The sequence below is a fragment of the Manacus candei genome, unplaced genomic scaffold (genome assembly GCF_025592945.1).
Source record: "Manacus candei isolate 608988 ecotype Guabito, Panama unplaced genomic scaffold, ASM2559294v1 h1tg000151l, whole genome shotgun sequence".
Lineage (NCBI taxonomy): Eukaryota > Metazoa > Chordata > Aves > Passeriformes > Pipridae > Manacus > Manacus candei.
This window is the reverse complement of record NW_026138199.1, coordinates 430853-451194: the sequence shown is the minus strand read 5'-3', so window position 1 is coordinate 451194 and position 20342 is coordinate 430853. Positions and strand designations below refer to the sequence as shown.

Genomic DNA, 20342 nt, shown 5'->3' with positions numbered 1-20342 from the left:
ACAGATGACTGGACTAGGCTGAACTGTCAATCATCCTGCAGACACTGCAGTGCTGTAAAAACTTTTCTTAATAGCTTTAAAACGTGGAGTGAGTTGATGAACAATGCCACAGCTACCTGAATCCAAATTCCCCAAGATATTCTCAGTATGTCTGCCTATGTAAAGCTTTATCCAGGTCAGGATTTTAAATGGGAGAAAACTACAGATTTAGCCATGCCTTGAAAGCCATAACTATATAACTACAAATCCATTTTGCAAAGGGCAGAAACCACCTCCTCTGCTTTGGCTCTAGGATTTTACCACTGCTGAAACAGAAGCGCAGAAGGTTCTCTAATCTCCAGCCAGTTAAGAGGGCAGAGAAGTTTTATAGTCACAATTCGGCCAAGATCTAGTACTACAATTGTCAGTTATAGAATATCAACTCAGAGAGCACTGACCCAGCACCACTGACAGATCTACTACCCTGCCAAAGTGGTACCGTTCATACCAACAGTGTGAGTGCCATTTCACTTTCAAATGGTTCAAACATTACTTTTCTCTAACTGTTCTATTACTGTAGCAACTATTTATTTTGTCACAAGTTATCTAGAAAGCACTTCAGTCTGATACACTGCTCAACTTCAGGATATATTCACTTCCTCTAAGTATTCTCTTGCATTGAAGTCAGTGAGGAACAGTTAGCAGTAGCAGCAATACTTATACTTACCAAGAGCAATACACATTTGCTGTTTGAAGCTGATGAGTAAGATACGTTGTACAAAGAATAAATGCAGTGTTTTCTTGTCCCTCAGATTCCAGATTACAAATGATGTCCAGTACCTCTTTGCAATCCACCTTTGCAATCTTAAAGAAAAAAAATTAAAAGAAAAAGCACTTTATTCTCAGCACATTTACAAAAGAAATGTGTGTTTACTGTATCAAAGGAAATGGTCTCACAAACACATAAACAAAATACTACACACCTCTTTTTAATACCCAGAGCTCGTGCCACACTTTCCAGCTACAGCATGGCATGAGAAGTTTACACATTTGTTCTGGTCTCTTCTCAGTATTAGTTTTCTTTGGGACAAACTTTCCATTTTGGGCAACTTAGCAAAATACTTGCATGTGGCAATCGTAGGCCTAAGACTTCTCATACCCTCCCTCTGCAGCACTTGCAGGCATTCTAGTGTTACTTTTGAAAATTAGAACCCAGGTCCAAAAAGGTCAAGAGTTATGAAAAAGCCAGTCTTTTTCTCTTTGTCTGTAGGTACTGATTCTGAACAACCACACTCCAAAGTATAATGTTAAAAACAGAACTGTTTAGAGGACTGTGCTGGGTTAGGCAGCGTTAGAGTTAATTTTCTTCCCAGTGGTTGGTATGGGGTTGCATTTGGGATTTGTGCTGGACACAGGGTTGATAATATAGAGATGTTTTTGTTATTGCTGAGCAGTGCTTACACAGAGCTGAGGTTTTTTCTGCTTTTTGTACTGGCAAGGAAGCTGGAAGTGAATGGGAGGTTGCGAGGGGACACAGCCAGCACAGGTGACCCCAACTGACCAAAAGGATATTCCAAACCATATGACATCATGCTCATTACATAAGGGGGGGGGGGGGGAAGAGGAAGGGTGGAACATTTAGAGTGACAGTGTTTGTCATCCCAAGTCTCTGTTATGCCTGATGGGCCCCTGCTCTCCTAGAGGTGCTGAACCCCTGCCTGCCCACAGGAAGCAGCAAATTAATTCCTAGTTTTGCTTTGCTTTTGCTTTACCTATTAAACTGTCTTTATCTCAACCTACAAGTTTTTGCACTTTTACTCTTCTGATTCTCTCCCTGATACTGCTGGTGGGGGAGTGAGCGAGTGGCTGCGAGCGGCTTAGGAGCTGGCTGGGGTTAAACCATGACAAGGAAACACAAATCTCATGGAAGTTTTGGAAAGCCTACTTAAGGCAATACATATTTGTGTATCAAACCAGGAAGTTAGCTTGGTCATAAGCCACAAACAGTAATTATGAAGAGTTTTTACTATTAAGACAACACTATTTTTAATATATTTTTCCACTGGATCTGTTCCACAGAACAGTCTGTACTCTAGCAACACCTACTTTTAACAGCTGTTCATATTATAAACATTTCAAATGTCTTGTTCATCATGAAAAATAATGACATAGAATGAACAACAGGAAGTTAAAATAAACTAATTCTCACAGATATCTCATTCAACAGGAAAAGCAGAAGAAGGGATATTACCCCAGTTTCCTGTTCAGGCCTGACACTGGAATTCATTGAGCTGTGTCAACATCTTATAGGGTCCACTGACTTTTGCTATTTAACTTGAGACACAAGACTGACCTTTTGCAGCAGACATTTCTAGAGCAATTCATAAGCTGCAAAGGTTTGCAGATGTGTCACTTTTGCATTTGACAAAGTAAAATACAGCACATTATTTTTTGGGGGGAGGGGGTTGCCCCTACTCACCGCTGGCAATAGAGAAACCTCGAGGACTGATTTAAGGGACAATGCTTTACTGTTTAAGGGGACAGATATCATTCTTCCAAGAGATAATAAGCCCAACAGTATCCGCAAATCAACTGCCACCTCTACCAGGCTGGGGAGGGCGGAAAAGCAAGCCCATACCAATGGCCACATGACAGAACGGTGAAGGTGTTCATCACTGCCCAGGAGAGAACAGGGTTGTTGTGGCTAACAGGACACTGCTGTATGCTATCTTGTTGCTACTGGTAACATTCCTTGCCAGTAGTACCTTTCTTGTGCTGTCATCAACCTTTGGTACCTACAGGTACACCGGCCTTGCAGTTTGGGTGGGAAGTCTAGGTGAATACATGTCTGACAGCTGGGCAACTCCAGCCTTCTCATAATATTCTACCATCTCTATCCACTCAGCTATTCCTATTCTTTATAGATTACAATTTCCATCAGCATATTTTATAAAGCAAATTCAGAAAGCAAAGTTAAGTGACACAAAGTTTTGTCTTTGATAATTTTCACAATTATACACTGCCATCTCCTCGATACTACAGTAAATATTCTTAAATAATGCAGAAGCTGCCTGCAAGTGGTTTGATATAAGTCTGATCTTCCAAATCTTCAGTTTTAGAAAAATAAAAATTGTCAGTGCCTGTAAATACAGGATGTTTCCTTCACAGATCTGAAGACAACATGGCAGGCTACCTGGGAGTTACTTGGCCAGACATCACTTGACAGAGATCATACTCATCACCAATTCCACTAAAAGGACAATCACTGAACACCACCACCTCTGTTTTAAAACCTACAAACTTAAACCCTACTTATTTCTAACGCTGCAGAATTATAAACCCCACATTTTTAAATAGCCAGCAGTTACTCCTCACTCAGACTTACATTGTAGGAAGACCTGGAACTTCTGCTGTGCACTGGATCAGCAGGACCAACACCAGCTCCAGCACACATGCTGCCTGGTGCTCGGAGCAGCCTGCAGCCACACAGTACATCAGAGCTGCTCTCCTTCTCACAGAGCAACTAGTGTTCCCTTTGGACAAACTCACATTCAGGACATTAACTACTGAGTAAGCAACAAGGCAATTTGTTTCAAGTCCTGTTTATTTCAAACTTGGTCAATGATGATTCATCTCGTTTCAGACCCTGGGGCTTTTGCTTTTTGCTTGAGTGCTTTTTTCTTATATTTTGGGTGTTTTTTTAATATTCGAGACAAAAAGTCCAGATGCACAGCTTGAAATCATCCAGCAATATTGTCAGTCAATTAAGTGAGAAACCAGACACGTATTAAAGCATCTTTACTAAACCTGCAATGCTGACCACCCTTATTCTGTTACAAACCCAACAACTTATGAATGAAACTTACGAGACTGCAAGTTATCTTTAATTAGAATTGCTGAAACATGATGTCATCCTCCTTGTGTTCTGTTAAAAAGGATGCCAATTTTCTCCTCAAAGTTATTCCACAGAACATACAACCATGTAAGTCTTTGTCCTCTGTGTCATTTTAGTTTGAAGAAAAAGCTGTAACGTTACAATACTACTTCATTTTTTATGTCATCATAAAAATTTCCTACACTAACCTAAACCGCCAACCATTTTGTAGTAGGAATCATGTTAATACTCCTTATTTGTAGAGGGCCTCCAAAAGATGACTGTTTATTTCACAATTGAATTTTTTATGAATGGGATAAAGGGCATTTGCTTAAATTCAGATTCCCTGAAGTGCTTTACTCTCAAGACTTTGGAACAGTCTTTCCCAAAGGAAGTCCAAAGTAAACAACCCTACTTTGACAATAGGAGATGGCTATATGAAGATCATGTCACCTACCAAAGATGTTAACATTCAGCAGAGATGACACTCAATTTGGCTTTAATTTAACTGGTTGTGGCATTTGAAAACCTTGTTTTATTGTTACGTGTGGCTGGCACTTGCCTTGCAGAGAAAACCATCTTCGACTATGGAACATTTGGGGCTTCATGCTTTTGCAATAGTAGTAAGTGTTATTAGCTACTTAATTAACTACTGTGTAAGAGAACTCCTTTAATAAGGATTTTAATTGATCCAATAAAATTGGCAAATTCAAGCCAAACATTGGAACTGGTCAGCCTGACATCAACCTTGAATTCTGTTACTTTCTACATTCTCACAGAGCAGCACAAGACTCTAATGAACAAACAATTCTATAGGTTTATTCCTTGTTACACATGTGCCTCAGGATCAATTCAAGGTGCCAGGAGGTACCAGAAATGCAAGGGACAACTTTATACACAGTGTATACACACACATACACAGAATTATAACCATACATACATAGCCACGCATGCACATGTGTGTACATATCTCTACAGATGTATGCACATACAGATACATATACACACACACACACGTATGTGTATATATATGTTATTGCTTACGGACATAGCTATAAGTAGTTTACCAGCCTTAACTTATAGGAACTCAGTAATTTAACTTCCACACCTGACTTAACCACCCCAATCACCTCCAATTCCTGTAAAGGGATGATCATACACTGTCTAATCTTCCCATATAAATTCTTTCTCTCCAATCCTCCCCCAGCTATCTTCACTCCTATTCAACCCTTCTGCAACATTTACTTTCTTAGCCAAGCCCTGCTCCTCTACATCTACTCTGAACTTCAAATTTCATTTAACCCTTGTTTCATTCATTGCAGTTTGTTCCCTCTTTCCCCTGGTGGGTTTTTGGTCATTGCCACCTCTCATTCCCTAACAGCTGCCATTCTTTGAACTCTTCATCTTTCACCTTTTCCCATTCTTTTTCCCCACTTGTCATTAGACCTGACAACTTTCTACCTGAGGAAGATCGTAGGTAAGATGCATGTGTAACGGAATTCTTGCCTCTGAAAACAAAGGTGTGAATGAAAGCGTTTTAGAAGTCTCGGACTCCAGCAATTCTGTAAGAGTGCCAACTGCCCAACACCTGTGACTGAGCATGCAAAAACACATGCCATGCAAATCCTTATATTGCCAGTTATTTACAAGCTTCTGGCATTGGAACACCACTAACTTTACACTTTTCGCAGCGCTGGCTACAGGTCCAGTTAAGTCAATAAACTGTACTGTTTTAAGATACTCCTTTGATGCTTAGTGGCTTCACTTTCCCATAAAATGTTTAATTCAGCAATTACCATAACCTGATTCAATTAATCAATCTCTGTTTCAACTTTTATACTTGACTGGCAAGAAAAGACTGTTCTGAGTATCAAGTTAAAACAGCTACACTTCACAACACTTAAATTAAACTAAAAAGGAAACATTTTAATATGATTTCTCTGTCATTCCTCAGCAGCAGTCAATCCAATCAGAGAACATGCTGCAAGTTACCCATAAACTCCAAAACCCCCAGCACGCAGATTGTGTCTGCAGTGAGCTGTTAAACGCATTCCCTGCTCCTACAGCACACTGAGGGGAATCTGGCTCAAAGTGCAGACTCAAGAGACACCTATGCAAATACTTATATTTCAAAAGAAATATTTTTAAAGGAATGTTAATTAAAATAGTTAATACGTACAACAAGAACACTATGGTACTCATGTAGGAAATGCAAGACAGAGTTGCCTTTTCTTTTCTTTTTTAAATATCTCAGGCTTCCCCCAGTTTCACTGAAGTTTACTTAAAATGCCCAAGTCCAACATTTAAAACTACACCGAGTGCATACAACTCTAACAAGAGAGACGGATCCCATAACAGGGGTGTGATGTCAAGAGGCAACAGAGGCAAGAATCAGTTGTGTGACCACAGTTACTATGGCAATGTGTGAACACAAATCATTGCTATGATTGTTATTGTATCCGGAAGACTAATTGCTAAAAACGAGTTTAGAATTCAGGAAGAACTAAAGTGGATTTTGTTTGTTTTGTGATTTTTTTTTCTTCAAACTTCTCTTTCTTAGGTCAGAACAACTAGAAGAAAAGCAATTGCTCTGGTACCATTGTTTTGAGTCAGAAAAGACAGCTTTCCAATTATATTTTTCTTACTATTGGAACTGAAGTTACAAGTTTTATTTTAAGATTTCAAACATCTAACCTCTAATGCAAGCATAAATACATACTATCCACACATTTTATCCACAGCAGCAGTTCATACAAATGTTCTTTCCTACTGCAGTCTGCAATAGATTCTTCTTTTGGAACTCTGCTGCAACAGTTTCACTCTTCAGCTTCAGTTTTTAGTATTACAGAAATAAATTCTAAAATGTTTGATAAATATACATTCAAAAGGGACTACGGATTACTAACCTCCTTAATGGAGTCTTCATTAGGCAGCATTGAACACACACATGTGATGTAGGCTTGGCGAAAAGATGAAACATTTGCAATTTCTGGAGAATCTGCACACAATTTTGACAAGAAAGTGGCTTGGGGGATGCAGTTTGACTTCATCAAATGTTTTATTCGCATCTGCAGAAAGGAAGGCCCTTCTCGTGTAATCAATTTATTAGCTAGGAAAAGAAAAAAGCCTTTGAGAATAGACCAATTTACAGGTGACACTTAATTGAAATTGTCTCACTGCATTCACACTTCTTTACAAACTTGTGTAAGTATGGTCAGTGTTCTTAGGAAACTCTAGGCATGGTTGGAAGTGACAGCAATGGCATATCTTCTGCCAAACTGTGCCGGAAAAGAATGCTGGGCTATAGAATACAGACACACACCATCCTCCACCCCCCTCCAAAGACAGTACCATTAAGGTAGTAAGGACATATGCCACAGCAATGGCTAAAGGACACTGATCACACCAGACAGATATCAGCAGTTTAACTGAGATTCAGAATCTTCACCTTTTAACTGTAGCTTCATATTCCAAAGAATCAAAAACATTTTAAACGAATCATTACATGCTTTTCAACTAGAGAGTTTTCCACCCAAGTTGTTAAAACCCCACATAATGCAAAAATATACAAAATTAACTTGAGGGTGAAAATGTTATCTTTGCAGTACTTTTGAAGAATTGTGTTTAAGACATGCTAGGCTTATGCTCTAGATCAAACAAATACAACTAATCATTATGAGACTTGATAACTAATTCAAAACTCAATAGTAAAAATGCAACTTCAGATTATTTTTGTAAGCAGTTAGCAAAATGTACTCATTTGGATTAAAAACCTCACAGATTTAGTTTGATTCTCTTCCCAGGTGTTTATCATAGAAAAAAAGTTCAGTTGGAAAGGACCTGCTCCTCACAGGACTACCTGAAATTAAACTATATGACTACAAGCATCAGTCAAATGCTCCTGAACTCTGGCAGGTCTGGTGTTGTAATCATTTTCCCGAGGAGCCTGCTCCAGTGCCCAACCATCCCCTGGGGGAAGAGCCTTTTCCTAAGGTCCAATCTGTGCTGTCCCGACACAGCTTCATTCCATGTCCTTGTGTGTTGGGAGAGCAAGACTCTGTGAACAATTTTTCCTTCATTTCTCTAGGCCTTCCTTGACATGACTTCAGAAGTTGCAAGCTGTGTGAAACTATGCAATGTTTATACTTGTTAGCTGTGTGTTTAGTTACAAGGTTTGAGAAAATAGTATGTTTATAGTAAGAAAGCCTTGAGAAACTGGAGATAATGAGACACCTGCAAGATTTCGGAAAACCCCTAAAGGCGGATCAATAGAAGGGACTTTGCATGCCAAGTAGGATTTCAGGCCGTGTGGACAGAGCACCAAATCCAATAAACTGAAGGCATGAGACGCGTGCACAGACTGAGCTATCCAATCACCTTGTTGTGAGCATGTACCCGGAACAAACTAAACTCTATAAAAGTTAACTCATTTAAATAATAAATTGGACATCGTCTGACCACATTGGCCTGTGCGCGATTTGTTCCAAGCCTCTCCGCCGATACTTGTGTCCTGTTGCTGGTCACCAGAGACAGGAGATCAGCACCTCCTCCTCCGCAGCCCCCTTGAGGAAGGTGCAGACTGTGATGGAGTCACACTTCAGCATTCTCTTCTCCAAGCTCAACAGGCCAAGTGACCTCAGCTGCTCCTCGCAAAGAGGAGCCTCAAGGCCTCTCTGTGCCTTGGCCACAATCCTCTGGACAAATCTATTAATCTGATGTCCTTGTATCGAAGCACTCAAAACTGCCCCAAGGACTTGAGGTGAGTGCATCCTGGTGCAAAGCAGAGAGGGACAGTCACCTCCCTCACCCGGTTGGCAATGCTGTGTCTGATGCATCCCAGGACAGTCAGCCCCCTCTGGCTACCAGGACACAATGCTTACTCATATTCAAGTTGCCGTCAACCCAAAGCTCCAGATCTCTTTCCACAGGGCTGGTCTCCATTCCCTAGTTTGTCCATATAACCAGGAGTACCATGTCCCAGGTGGAGAATTCAGCACTTGTTAAATTTCATATGGTTGGTGTTTGCCTAGTTCTCTGGTCTATCCAGATCTCTCTGTAAGGCCTCTCCACCCTTGAGGGAGACCACAGATCCTCCTAATGTAATATCATCAGCAAACTTACTTAATGTACAATTCAACTCCTGCACCAAGATAACTTACAAAAACATTTAAGAGCATTGTAACTGAAACTGAGCCCTGGGAAACCCCATCAGTGACTGATCACTAGCCAGACTTAATCTCATTTACTGTAACCCTTTGCACCTGGCTCATCAGCTCACTGGGTGATGGACTTGCAAAGCTATGTGCTAGATATTTAATCCAGCAATGTTGTGAGAGACAGCATCCAAAGCTTTGCTAAAGCATACTTGCCTTGGCTGATGAAATTGTATGCTTTCAAACAGCTGTAGTGCTATCTCTAGCTTAACATAAACACCTACAGAAAGGCTTGATATGAATCTCCAGATTTGTACATATTTTAAAAGATCCTTGAGAATGAAGAGAGATGATTCAACACATTCTTACACTACGTGCAGTAGTACATATCAACCAAGAAACAAATGGTCTGATGAACGGCAGAATAACAATGGAAATGCTTCAGATGTTCTGATAAAACACATACTAGAATGGTGCCCTGCAGCAGCTGTAGTCAACCAGTTACCTGTGGAGCCTGCAATAGCCTCTGGATTCGTTAAAAAAAAGTTTGGTTTAGACTAAAAACTTAGTGAAAATATTTTTATGCAATGGCTCTTCCACTGCTAGTATCTTATTATTACTATGCAAGATAGGTAGCTAAGAAACCAATAAGCATATACATTTCTGAAAGAGAGGATTGTATGTAACACAGAACAAGGAAGTTTTCATGCTTTATGTATTTAAATTATTGTCCAAACAGAAAAAGAACATGTTCTAACAGACACTACACTAGTTGGCAGAAGGCTCATAATGTGCACCTAAAACGAAAACTCATTTCAGGAGCCAGGCACATACCACATGCCTGTAGTGAGAGCTGTATTCTGCAGAAGTCTGCTTAGTGGCCCATTAGAGGTAATTTTAAGATTCAAGCCTATGGTAATGGTTTCTATTTTTCACAGGAAAAACCTCTGAGCTTTAAACTCTTGACCCAGCTGACACTTCACATTAAAGTAACTTCAATGGATAAAGTAAAAAGAGTTCAACTGCCTGACCAAGAGACAGCCTGCAGTAACATCTCTACATCTCCAGTTGCTAGGAAACAAGCATCCTCTCTTCATTAAAAATTGCATCTGTATAACACCACGCTTGAAAATTTATCAAGGAAAGCGTTTCAAAATGGATCCTATTTGATACAAGAGGCTGCTACCACCACATGATGGCCAGAAGACCACTGTTGAGGGAGAAGTCCCAGAAGGCTGGCTTACCCAGCATCAGATCGCTCACCTCTCCTGGCGGAGTCTGCTATTCATGGGCCTGGCGGGAATGGGGTTTAGTGCCCACAAGCAATTCAAAGCAATTCTGTAGCCCCTGTTTCTACAGCTCTCAGCTCACAGAATAATTAATTTTTTTTAGGCCCATTGGAAGAATAAAAGAAAATATATTCTCTTTACCTACTCCGAGAATGATTTAGATTCCCCTTGTTTACACAGCTAGACACGCACTCGGTAACTGCTTAAATGAAGCTGTACTGACAAGTCAGAGCCAGCGAGTCAAGACATGGGTGGTGTTTTAAGAGTACCTGCAGTCGGCCAGACAAATTAAACACTTTCAGGTTAACAGTCACACTTTTATCTTCCAGCACAAATGAGAGAAACTTGCTGATGAAGGTGAATAGGAGAGAGGGTTTCAATTTGCTGCAATCTTTGGGAGCAGCCAGTAAGCATGTCCTCCCCAAGGGTAGAAGGTCTGTGCCCCTGGGACAATTCTTTAACGCCTAAGGGAGTGTGTAATGAACTCTGCAATGAAGGCAAATGACAAACCAAGCTCCTCTGTCATGCAGATGGTAAGTGATGAAGGTAGGAGCGGAATTCAGAAATAAGTCACTAGCCAGACACCAATCTTGGTACTTAGCTTTCCCTTAAAGTGTCTGTTTTTTTTCCAAGCAGCCTGCTTGCAACAACCTCCCTTTTCTGAAAAAGGAACAAAAACTCATTTTGCTGTCTATTCCCCAGAGCAGTTGTTTTCCCCTCAGAGAACCTAATTTTGCACTCAGTCCTAAATCTGTTACATTTCCATATACGTCCATGAACAGACTTTCTTGTTCCTTCTCTTTCTAGACCTCCTGCTGTTGTCTATTCTGTCAGTGTTCTACCAAACATCAAGACTAAAACAGCTTGCTATAAAAATCAGTGCAGACACCCTGCAACCCTTCCCTCTTCAAAATCCTTTAGTTGAAGGGCAGTGCAGTTCCAAACTCCATACATATCCAAAGAGTTCTTTTATCCCAGAGCCAAAAAGGATAAGAGATTCCCCACTCACCCAAAACATTTGCAGTAAAAGACGATTTAAATAACAACACGATATTGTGAATATTATAAAGCATAGATGGCACTAGAGTATAAAAAGACTCTGATCGCTCTGACAAATGTTCATGAAAAACAGCACCTCGGGTGAGCGTTTCTGCTGAAAGTACCTCTGGAACAGGACAACAATGAGCTGAAGTGCAGTAACATATGTTAAGTAGGCAAAACTGACATTAAGGTATGTATATTTTACAATAGCAGTGTGGTAGACAGTTCTGCCAGCTTTCCTACAAACCAACTCTGGTCAGAGACATATCAAGGTGTTGGTGTCCAGCTGCAAAAAAAAAAAAAAAAACCAACCAAAAAACGGCCCTTTCTTCAAGCAAATATTAATGCTCCAAACAACCATCCTGAGCCTGCTGACAGTGAAAATCAGGAACCGTCACCCTAGCACATCGAAGTGAAATTTATTAACAGCCATACAAGCAGCAGAACTAAGCTGGTATGAAACCTGAGCCGGAACAAATTTGGTAAACCATGTTTACAGTTGATGTCAGCTCCTTTTCCAGGCCAGTGCATAAAAACAATAAAGAAAGAACTCTAAACAAGAGAGGCAGGAGAATGACACATCTTCAGGATTGTTCAATCAAGTAAATATATGATGATCATTAACATGAACCACCACTTCACAAAACACAGCTCCATCTAGGCACACTGAGCTACTCTTACATCTGGTTTACCAGTGTCCCACAGCACAAAAACTAGGAATGCTTTTCAAGCGCACACACCACAAAACCCCAAAAAGCATGAAATACAACCTATTCAAAGAAATTAAGCTTTAGATGACTGAAATAGCACACACAACAAAACTTCAGAATATACTCTGCGAAGCTGCTGTTGTACTGAAGGATAAAATGGCAGTTTGACTAAAACAACTGAAAGCCCATTGCACTGGAGTTCCTTCTGCAGTCTTTACTCCCCAAGCAAAACAGCAAAACTGCCATCCCTGCTGGGACCTGCAGAAAGTACATTTTGATTCCTGCTATTTCTATCAAATGGAGCTTGCTGGTCAGTAGAGAACATCATAAAGATCAAAGAAGTGACAGATGTCAGAAGGAAGACAAACCAGGTAACTCATCAGTGTCATATGATCTCCTACTACAGAAACAAGCATTTGCTTGGTATGATTCTGAAGGCAAAAAAGGATTAAGTTAATCCAGCAGACATCCAGAGAGAGTTGTTTAATACCAGCTCCAATCATGTTCTATACAAGGTCAAGAGAGTAATTCCAGCTACCCAGACAGACTTTCTGCAAGCCAAATGAAATCACAGCAGCATCTGACTGCCTAGCACAGAGGAAGCAACGGACTGAACAAAGAAATGGAAGTAAACCAAAACCAAGACTTTACTAATCATAACATGTGACACAGCTTCATGGATCAGTTAATATTTCAGCAATAACTTCTGTAGTCACTGAATTTGTCTTATGATATCAAGAGGATAAACAAGTTACATTAGAAGCACAATCTAGGAGTTAAAAGATTTTCCATATGCCATAATGGCCTAGGGAGCAGGATTTCTCTAAGTTTTCATTTTGTCTTGCACCAAAGCATGGGGTAAGAAGTCTGGCACATAAGTCTTGCCTTCTGAGAAAAAAGTAAACTTTACATATGGCCTCAATCTTAGAATCATAGGATATCTCGAGGTGGAAGGGACCCATAAGGATTATCAGTCCAACTCCCTGCTCCTCGCAGGACTAATTCTCTTTTTCTGCACCACTTTAAAAGTTTTAAGACTCCCAATATGCACTATTTCGATTCCTTTGAAATATTATTGGATAGCTGGCAACAACTACAGGAGATCTACGTTGTCTTTCCCAGCCTTATGTTCTCTCCTACAACTCCCTGCAAATATTCAATACCTGTTCATTGTGCTCTTAGTCTTCCAAGAGGCTAACAAGAACAAAACCCACCAAATAAAAACCCTTCCATCCCCTATAATGTAAGAGCACCAAATTATTTAACCATTAAAGCATTACTTTATAGTGTTTATAGCTATTAAATATCCCTGCTCCCCGCCTCCCTATTTTCCCATTTGCATTACTAATAATGCTACTCCTCTGAGCTACCACTTTCACAGTATTTGAACCAGGCCAGAAGAGCAGAGTAGAACATGACAGCACTCTCAGGTGGTGCTCTCACTGTCTTTCTACATTTCAGGTACCATATGAGCTCTGCTACTGTTTACTGTTCCCTGCACTGTCAGTTGAAAACAGTCAACCAATGTCTAAACTATCCTGCTTGGCTGCTAAGAGTACACATTCAGACAGCTCAAAAAGATCTTCTAGCTATGTCTAAGCAGCTACGCTGCACGCCCACAGGCTACAAGGATGACACTTTTCTTAGTTTATCTGCTCTTCAATACCCTCAAAGCAAGCAAAAAACCAAGACTGTCACAAATGCAAGACACTTGGTAAGTAGCAACAATTTGGCAGATCTTCGACTTCTCAGAAGTGCCCTTTACTTAAAATGTTTACCGCTTCACCTTACGATTTACTTGAGAAATGTGCTTTTGCAAGATTGGTTTAATATGGGATTCCAGAGACTGTTTAAGCATGCCTGTGGACTATTCTAGACTACCTGAAAATGCACTGGTGCAGAAAAGCTCCAACGAATGTCCTGTTGCCTCGGCTGGGATCCAAGACACACCAGTGAGGACAACTCTTTCGGACACCTATTCAGATCTAGCCAAACACAAAAATCAACAGTTTCAGGCTGCCAAATGATCTCAGAAATGGACACCTACGCTCAGCTCAATTCAGCATGGTTAGAGATGTGTCAAACAACGAGTTTGTCAGCAGAAACTTCAACCCAAATAAAAACCAAAAAGACTGAACAAGCTATTCTATCCTATTCCTGCTGAAGTCAACAAGTAGTCTGACCCTGAGGTAGCCCTGTGCAGGAACAAGGACGCATAGCAGCAAACAGTAATTTAGCCACTGTTAAAACCAGCCATGTGGGTAAAAAGCAAATTAAGTCTATAATGGAGTCCACACAGATACATATGAGGACATCACTCCTACTGGAATTCACACCGGTCCTCCAGAATAGCTCTTGGTTTGCCACATGTAAAGCGAGTTTGCAAAGCCAGCTAACCCTTAACCCCCACTGGTACACCGCTTTCCAAGTAAGGAATTCTTCAACAGCTGAAGGTTTTCAGGAATATGGACCAGTTTTAAAATGGAAGTCCTTTTGAGCAGAAATACACTAAGAGCAGCTGTCCAACTGGATGGCCTATCAACACTGCCAATGAAAGACTCCAAGGTAGGATGCTAATATGGAATGCAATTTTTTTCAAGATATGTTGGAGATGGGATTAAATGCTGTTTGGAGTTGTCCTAGTTTTGGCCAAGGATGAGAGGGGGCGGAGCCTGGAGCTGTGTGGGCATGTCTAGGTTGTTATTCTGTACCACTCACATCATCACTTGGGGGCAGCAGTGAGGCATCCTCACTCCAGGAAGAGGGGGGCGTAGCTTCAGGTGGAATGGTAGGGTGGCTCCAGTTCGTCATTGGTTTTCATTGTCTTGGACTTGTGGAAGGAGAGTGGGTGCAGATGACTTGTTTGCCATTGTTTCTGTTTTCATTGTCGGGGCTTGGTGGAAAGACACTGGTGCAGACACTTCTGTCCGCCATTTTCTTCTCTGTCTTGAGAGCTGCGTGGCTCAGGCTGTGGTGCAGTCTCATTGAGTAAAACTTGGTGAGCATTTCTGCACGTTATCACCCTCTTTTATATACTGTTATTAGTATTGTTGCTGACAGTGTTCGCTTTCTTATCCCATTGCTGTTTTCAAGTAAGTTGTTCTTATTTCAGCTCGGAATCTCTGCCTTTGTCTCAATCTCACTGGTGGGCTGTGTGGGGGTGTGGAAGGGAGCAGCTGAGGGAGGCTTAATTTTTCCAGCTGGGTTTAAACCAAAACAAGAGTTCAAATGTTTTTGCCATGTTATTAATACCTGAAGTGAAGGCTAGTAGAGACTGCAGTCCACCCTTTGCTACTCTTTTTTTAATCCTTTTTTTAGCATATGGAAGCAACGTATCCTCTCAATAACCATAACACGTTTCTCATTTATTTATTAAAAAGTACTGACATAATAAAGAGGGGCTAGCCAAAGCCAGAAAGAAGGATTCTACTATGGAAGAAACCTTGACTTTTTGTTCTTCTTTAATTTTTAAGAAAATATTTTAAACTATTCTTCCTTTCTATGTTATTTTTAACTTTAGATTACCAGAGGCAAACTGCAGTCTAATGTACTGTTAATGGAACAGATAAAATACCTGAAAGTACTTAATGGTACCGCTAATAGATATGAAAAAAACTCCAGTGAGTAGAGGAGCAGTTTAAGAAAAGATATTCAGAAGACATTACATAAAGTGACACTAAAAATCTCCTTTTTTTTTCACCTCTCAACACTTTCTGATTAAAGATCTTATTTCAATAATCTAAATACAATGAGATTTCCAGCCCACAGCTAATAATACTTCACAATGCCCTTCCACATAAATTTTTTATGCCTCCCAAAAGCATGGACACACACAATTCCTCCCTGTGAAACATTCAGGAAAACATTTCAAAGTACAGAGTTATGAGGAACGAACTACCCCAGGGACAAAAGTGTCTGTGTTTTTATGATGGAAAAAGAAATAATTATTTTTAAAAATGGAGTTTTGAAATATTCAAGCTGATGGATTGTATAGCCCAAGCAGAGATGCATCAGCTGCACACATTATTCAAAATGCCAGTGAGACAGTTTCATCACAGATGTTATTTAGCAACATGCAAATACTACTGCACAATACAATTTGAAATGCAACTGTCTTCTGAATTCAAATCACTGGTTACCCACCTAAACTGAACCAAGTAATTTCTTAACAACCACACATCTCTAAAAATCACACTCTTACCTTCCTCGGTTTCTACTGGTTGCTGGGATAGAATTTTAAGAAGAACTGGATTTTTCCATACTCCTTCCCTTGTGATATCCACCAATATTTGGAGGTTGTTATTCCCAAATTCCAGTAAAGCATCATGTGAATCCTATAAAATGTTAAAAAAAGTCATTAAAAGTCTTTGCTAAAAATTAAGCCAATGTAATTTTACATTATGTATCCTAATATTTCACTTTATTCTAATAGTTTCACACCATTCCTCTCTGTCATTACTGCTTTGACATGTTTGCATTGGGATTTTAATAGTCCAATGTCCTGTCACTTCTCTAATCCTACAGCGAAACTTCCCAATTTCAGACTACTGAGTTGACTGAAATGGCTTAACTCAAAAAGCCTATTCTGCAGTTGTAACTCTTTTGCAATTTTTATGTTTCTCCATGTACATGTCTATAAAATTACAGGAATTATTGTATAAAAGACAAAGGATGATTTTGTAGCAAAGCATATAGTGCTGTTGAAGAACCCGTAATGAAGGCTAAATAGTTTTCAAAGTGAGTAACAAAATGCTGAGAGTGTAAAATTATATATTTAGTGTTAACACTAAAGATGAGCCAGTCAATTCACTTCTCCAAGAATCATGAAAGTCAACACTCATTAGTTGAAAAAAAAAAAAGGGGGGGAAAGCAATGCAGTGGGAGACTTCATCATTAAGATGAATACATCCTTCTACTGGATACAGAGATGCTATTTCCTTAGAAACTAATCCATGTCCAATGCATTTCTGATCCTAGTCTTGATGCTGTGAAGGTTGACCCAGAGACCCTCCACACTTAGCAGGTCTCCATCTGAACTTTACCCATCGAACTTCTATACATATTGCTCAGAGCGATCAGGGCCCTACCACTTTGAATTCTGGAAATCTAAAGAGTGAAGGAGGAAGAAAAAAAGGACATTACACAGGGAAAGAAGTCTAGAGCCTAATGCAGAAAAGAAAGCAACCGGAAATAGATTCCAGCTACTTCATATCCCTAGTAGGGAAACCGATCTGGGGTGACCTGAAGAATTAAAATATCACCACGCAGAATTTCCTAACACTGACAAATTGAAGCCAACTAATTGTAAGCAATACACCTTTAGTAAAAATGCTTCTCACAACAGATCTTAAGTTCAGTATGTGGCAATGCCCCTTACTTCTGTTGAGTTGTGTTTCAAGTTGTCTGCACTTTTAACACTATTATTAAACTTAGGTTTTCTTTCAATAGCCTCTGTTGTATCCTCTAGAGATACTGGAATCAATTCTATGTTCTGAATGATCAGAATTAAATGGAGTTAATGTTATGACCACTGGGAATACCAGAGTAACCAAAGAGCTCATGGGCTCTCAAAACACAGCAGTGAACTGCTTCACACACTCCAAGACAAAAGACGTATGTTTTTCAAGTTCCTGAGTTACCTTCTACAACCAAGGGAATCTGTCATGAAAATGTCCAAGATTTTCCTATTAACCATTCACAGTAAAAGGCATCTTTGCATTTAATGATTAGATGTCCCTTAATAAATCAGATATTTATGTTCAATATCCAATATCAGATGCTAATTTCAGAACATCCTCACTTTTTTAATATAACAATCTATTTTATTTATTATACTGCAGTGAACTGTACTCTATAAATCTCTGCACAGGAGAACCTGCATTTAACTCTTGGGCAAAGCACTGCCCCACTAAAGAATGAAGCTTTACTCCCAGCAAAAGATTCACAAGGGGAAAATTACATTCTTGCAGTGAAGGGTTCATTTACACTGATCCACAGCCATCTCAATTTTTTTAAAGGATTTCTCTCTAACTATGAAACCATCCTATCAGACATGCTACTTAGAAAATCCCAAATTACAGTGAAGCACAGTCAACACAGAATTCTTCCCTCCTCACTCCCCGATTACACATGTCTGCTCAAAGTATCCCACAGCATTCTTGTGTACTATATGTAATAAACTCAAGTATTAGTGTACCACTGAAGCCTACGTCCAGAAGCAAGTTCATACAGATCCACTCATTCCTTGGACAGTCTGTCAGTTTCTACAATAGAAAATTTTGTGTATGGACCTCTTCAGAGAGCCTGAACATAGATGATTTTGGGGCACTCTTTCATCAAGCTGAGAACACAGGCAAAGTTAGAAGAACATCGTTCCCAGCAAGTACCAAGTGAAGATTCCAGCAACCCAAAGGGGACCATGAAAAAATGTATATACTCCTACAAAGCTCATTATAGCAGACACATTACTGCTTACTCATCTAGCACACAATAAATTGTGAAATTCTAGAGGGTGAGCAAGAACACTGGGCAGTGTTCTGCAACACAGGTGTTAAGTATCTGCAGGAAATCTCAGAAGCAGCCAGGGAAGTCAAGAAAAAGTAATGCATATTTTGTATGTTTTTTGTAAGCTGATAAAGTATCACCAAATGTATCCCTGATTCCAGAAATGGGTATTACTGTACCCCATACCTAGGCTAATCTTCCTACATTAGTCATGACAGTAAAGTAACGTGATATCCTGACTCATCTTTAAATAAACAGGATTTCCAGCTATAATCAGTCTTTAAGGTAATAGGCCAGAGGGAAAAGGAGAAAGGAAAGAAAGCAAATTATCAGTTGTCACTGTTAAAGTCCTATCTAACCATTTGCCACATTCAGCAGCTAATCAGACTCCAGGTTTCATACAGTTTGGTGCTTGAGAGGGAGGGACTTGGACGTGGGATATTGCAGAGAAGCTGCTAAGGCTTGCCCTCAGATTATCACTACTTGCTGCTTGCACACCTGGACTCTAGTCACACCACAGACTTTAAGGAAATACAAGGCCCTTAAGCCAAGTTGAAGGACATGTACATCCATCTGGTTTTCTTCACTTTGCTGAGGAAAGGAAGAGCCAAGGAAAGTGAGAGAACAGCTCAACAGGACAGAACATTAAGTAACAGAGGACACTGAAGAGGCTGAGGTACTCAGTAACCTTGCTCAAGTCTTCCTGTTAAGATCTGCACTCTGGCCTTCCTGGTCCCTGTCACCAGTGGCAGAGCTGGAAGTGGGGAAGAGGCATGAATCAGCACAACAGAGATGTTAAGATAATCACATTAGCATCCATAGCACCAAACAGAAGCCAAGGGTGTCAATGGAGATTATGGATGTCATTGCAAGTCCTCTACTAGGCTCTGTAAGGTCACGGCCACTGGGGGAAGGTTTCTGGTGACTCAGGAAATCACAAAGAGTGAGAAACCCTGGGGAACTACAGGCCAGTCAGCATAAGCTGTCCCCAGAAAGAATACGGGACATATTCTCCTGGAAACCACATCCAGTAGTCTGACTACCTTCTGTCATAACAGGCTGCAGATTACATTAGTCACACTTAGAAAGTCTTCTGACAGTCTCCCACAGTATCTTTAAAAACAAACTGTTAAAATAAGGAAAAGTGGACAAAATGCAGGTGAAAAAACAGCTCAACAGCTCAGCTTGGAAGGCTTGCGAAACTGTACAAAACCCAACAGGCAGCTGTCTCCCAGTAGTGCTTCTCAGGGGTCAACAGTGAGCTGATACTTTTAACACCTTTATTGTCTGAATAATGAGACAAAGACATTCTCTGCCAGCCCACAGGCCATACAGAACTGGGAGAGCAACTGACAATGGAGGGCAGGGTGGCCATTAAGACATTCAACAGGCTGCAGAACTTCACTGACAGAGACTCACTGAAGCTCAACACAAGCAAATGCAAAGAGCTGCTCCTGGCACAACCCCAAGTATCAGTACAGGCTAGTGATCAGCTTGCTAGGTTCCAGTTTGGCACCACAGGTCTCTAGGGTCTGTAATTTAACTGCAGGTCAGCAGTGAGCCCTTACTGCAAACAAGGTTAGCTGCGCTGAACAGTCCCAAACAGAATATAACCAGGAGGCTCATGAAGAGTTTATTCCCTTTAGGCACTTTTGAAACTCCACTGGAGAATAACACACAGCTTGCCCTGTACAACTCATTTACCATAGTGGAGCATGGCCAGCAAAGACCACCATCTTCAGAAGAGAGGCTGAAGAGGAAAATCTAAGACCTGTCTTTCTCTTCATTATAT

At 40.3% G+C, this 20342-nt stretch overlaps 1 protein-coding gene across 4 annotated transcripts in view; it reads right to left on the bottom strand.

The window, feature by feature from the left end:
• The window catches only part of RLF (RLF zinc finger), a 51261-nt gene that overhangs the window by 12545 nt on the left and 18374 nt on the right, over positions 1-20342 (bottom strand). For 3 of the 4 annotated variants that reach the window (XM_051772231.1, XM_051772230.1, XM_051772232.1), the window contains 3 exons: positions 16248-16380; positions 6760-6962; positions 707-843 (listed from right to left, as the gene is read on the bottom strand). In XM_051772231.1, coding sequence (XP_051628191.1) covers positions 707-843; positions 6760-6962; positions 16248-16380 — 473 coding nt within the window. The other variant, XM_051772233.1, reaches the window with a different exon arrangement.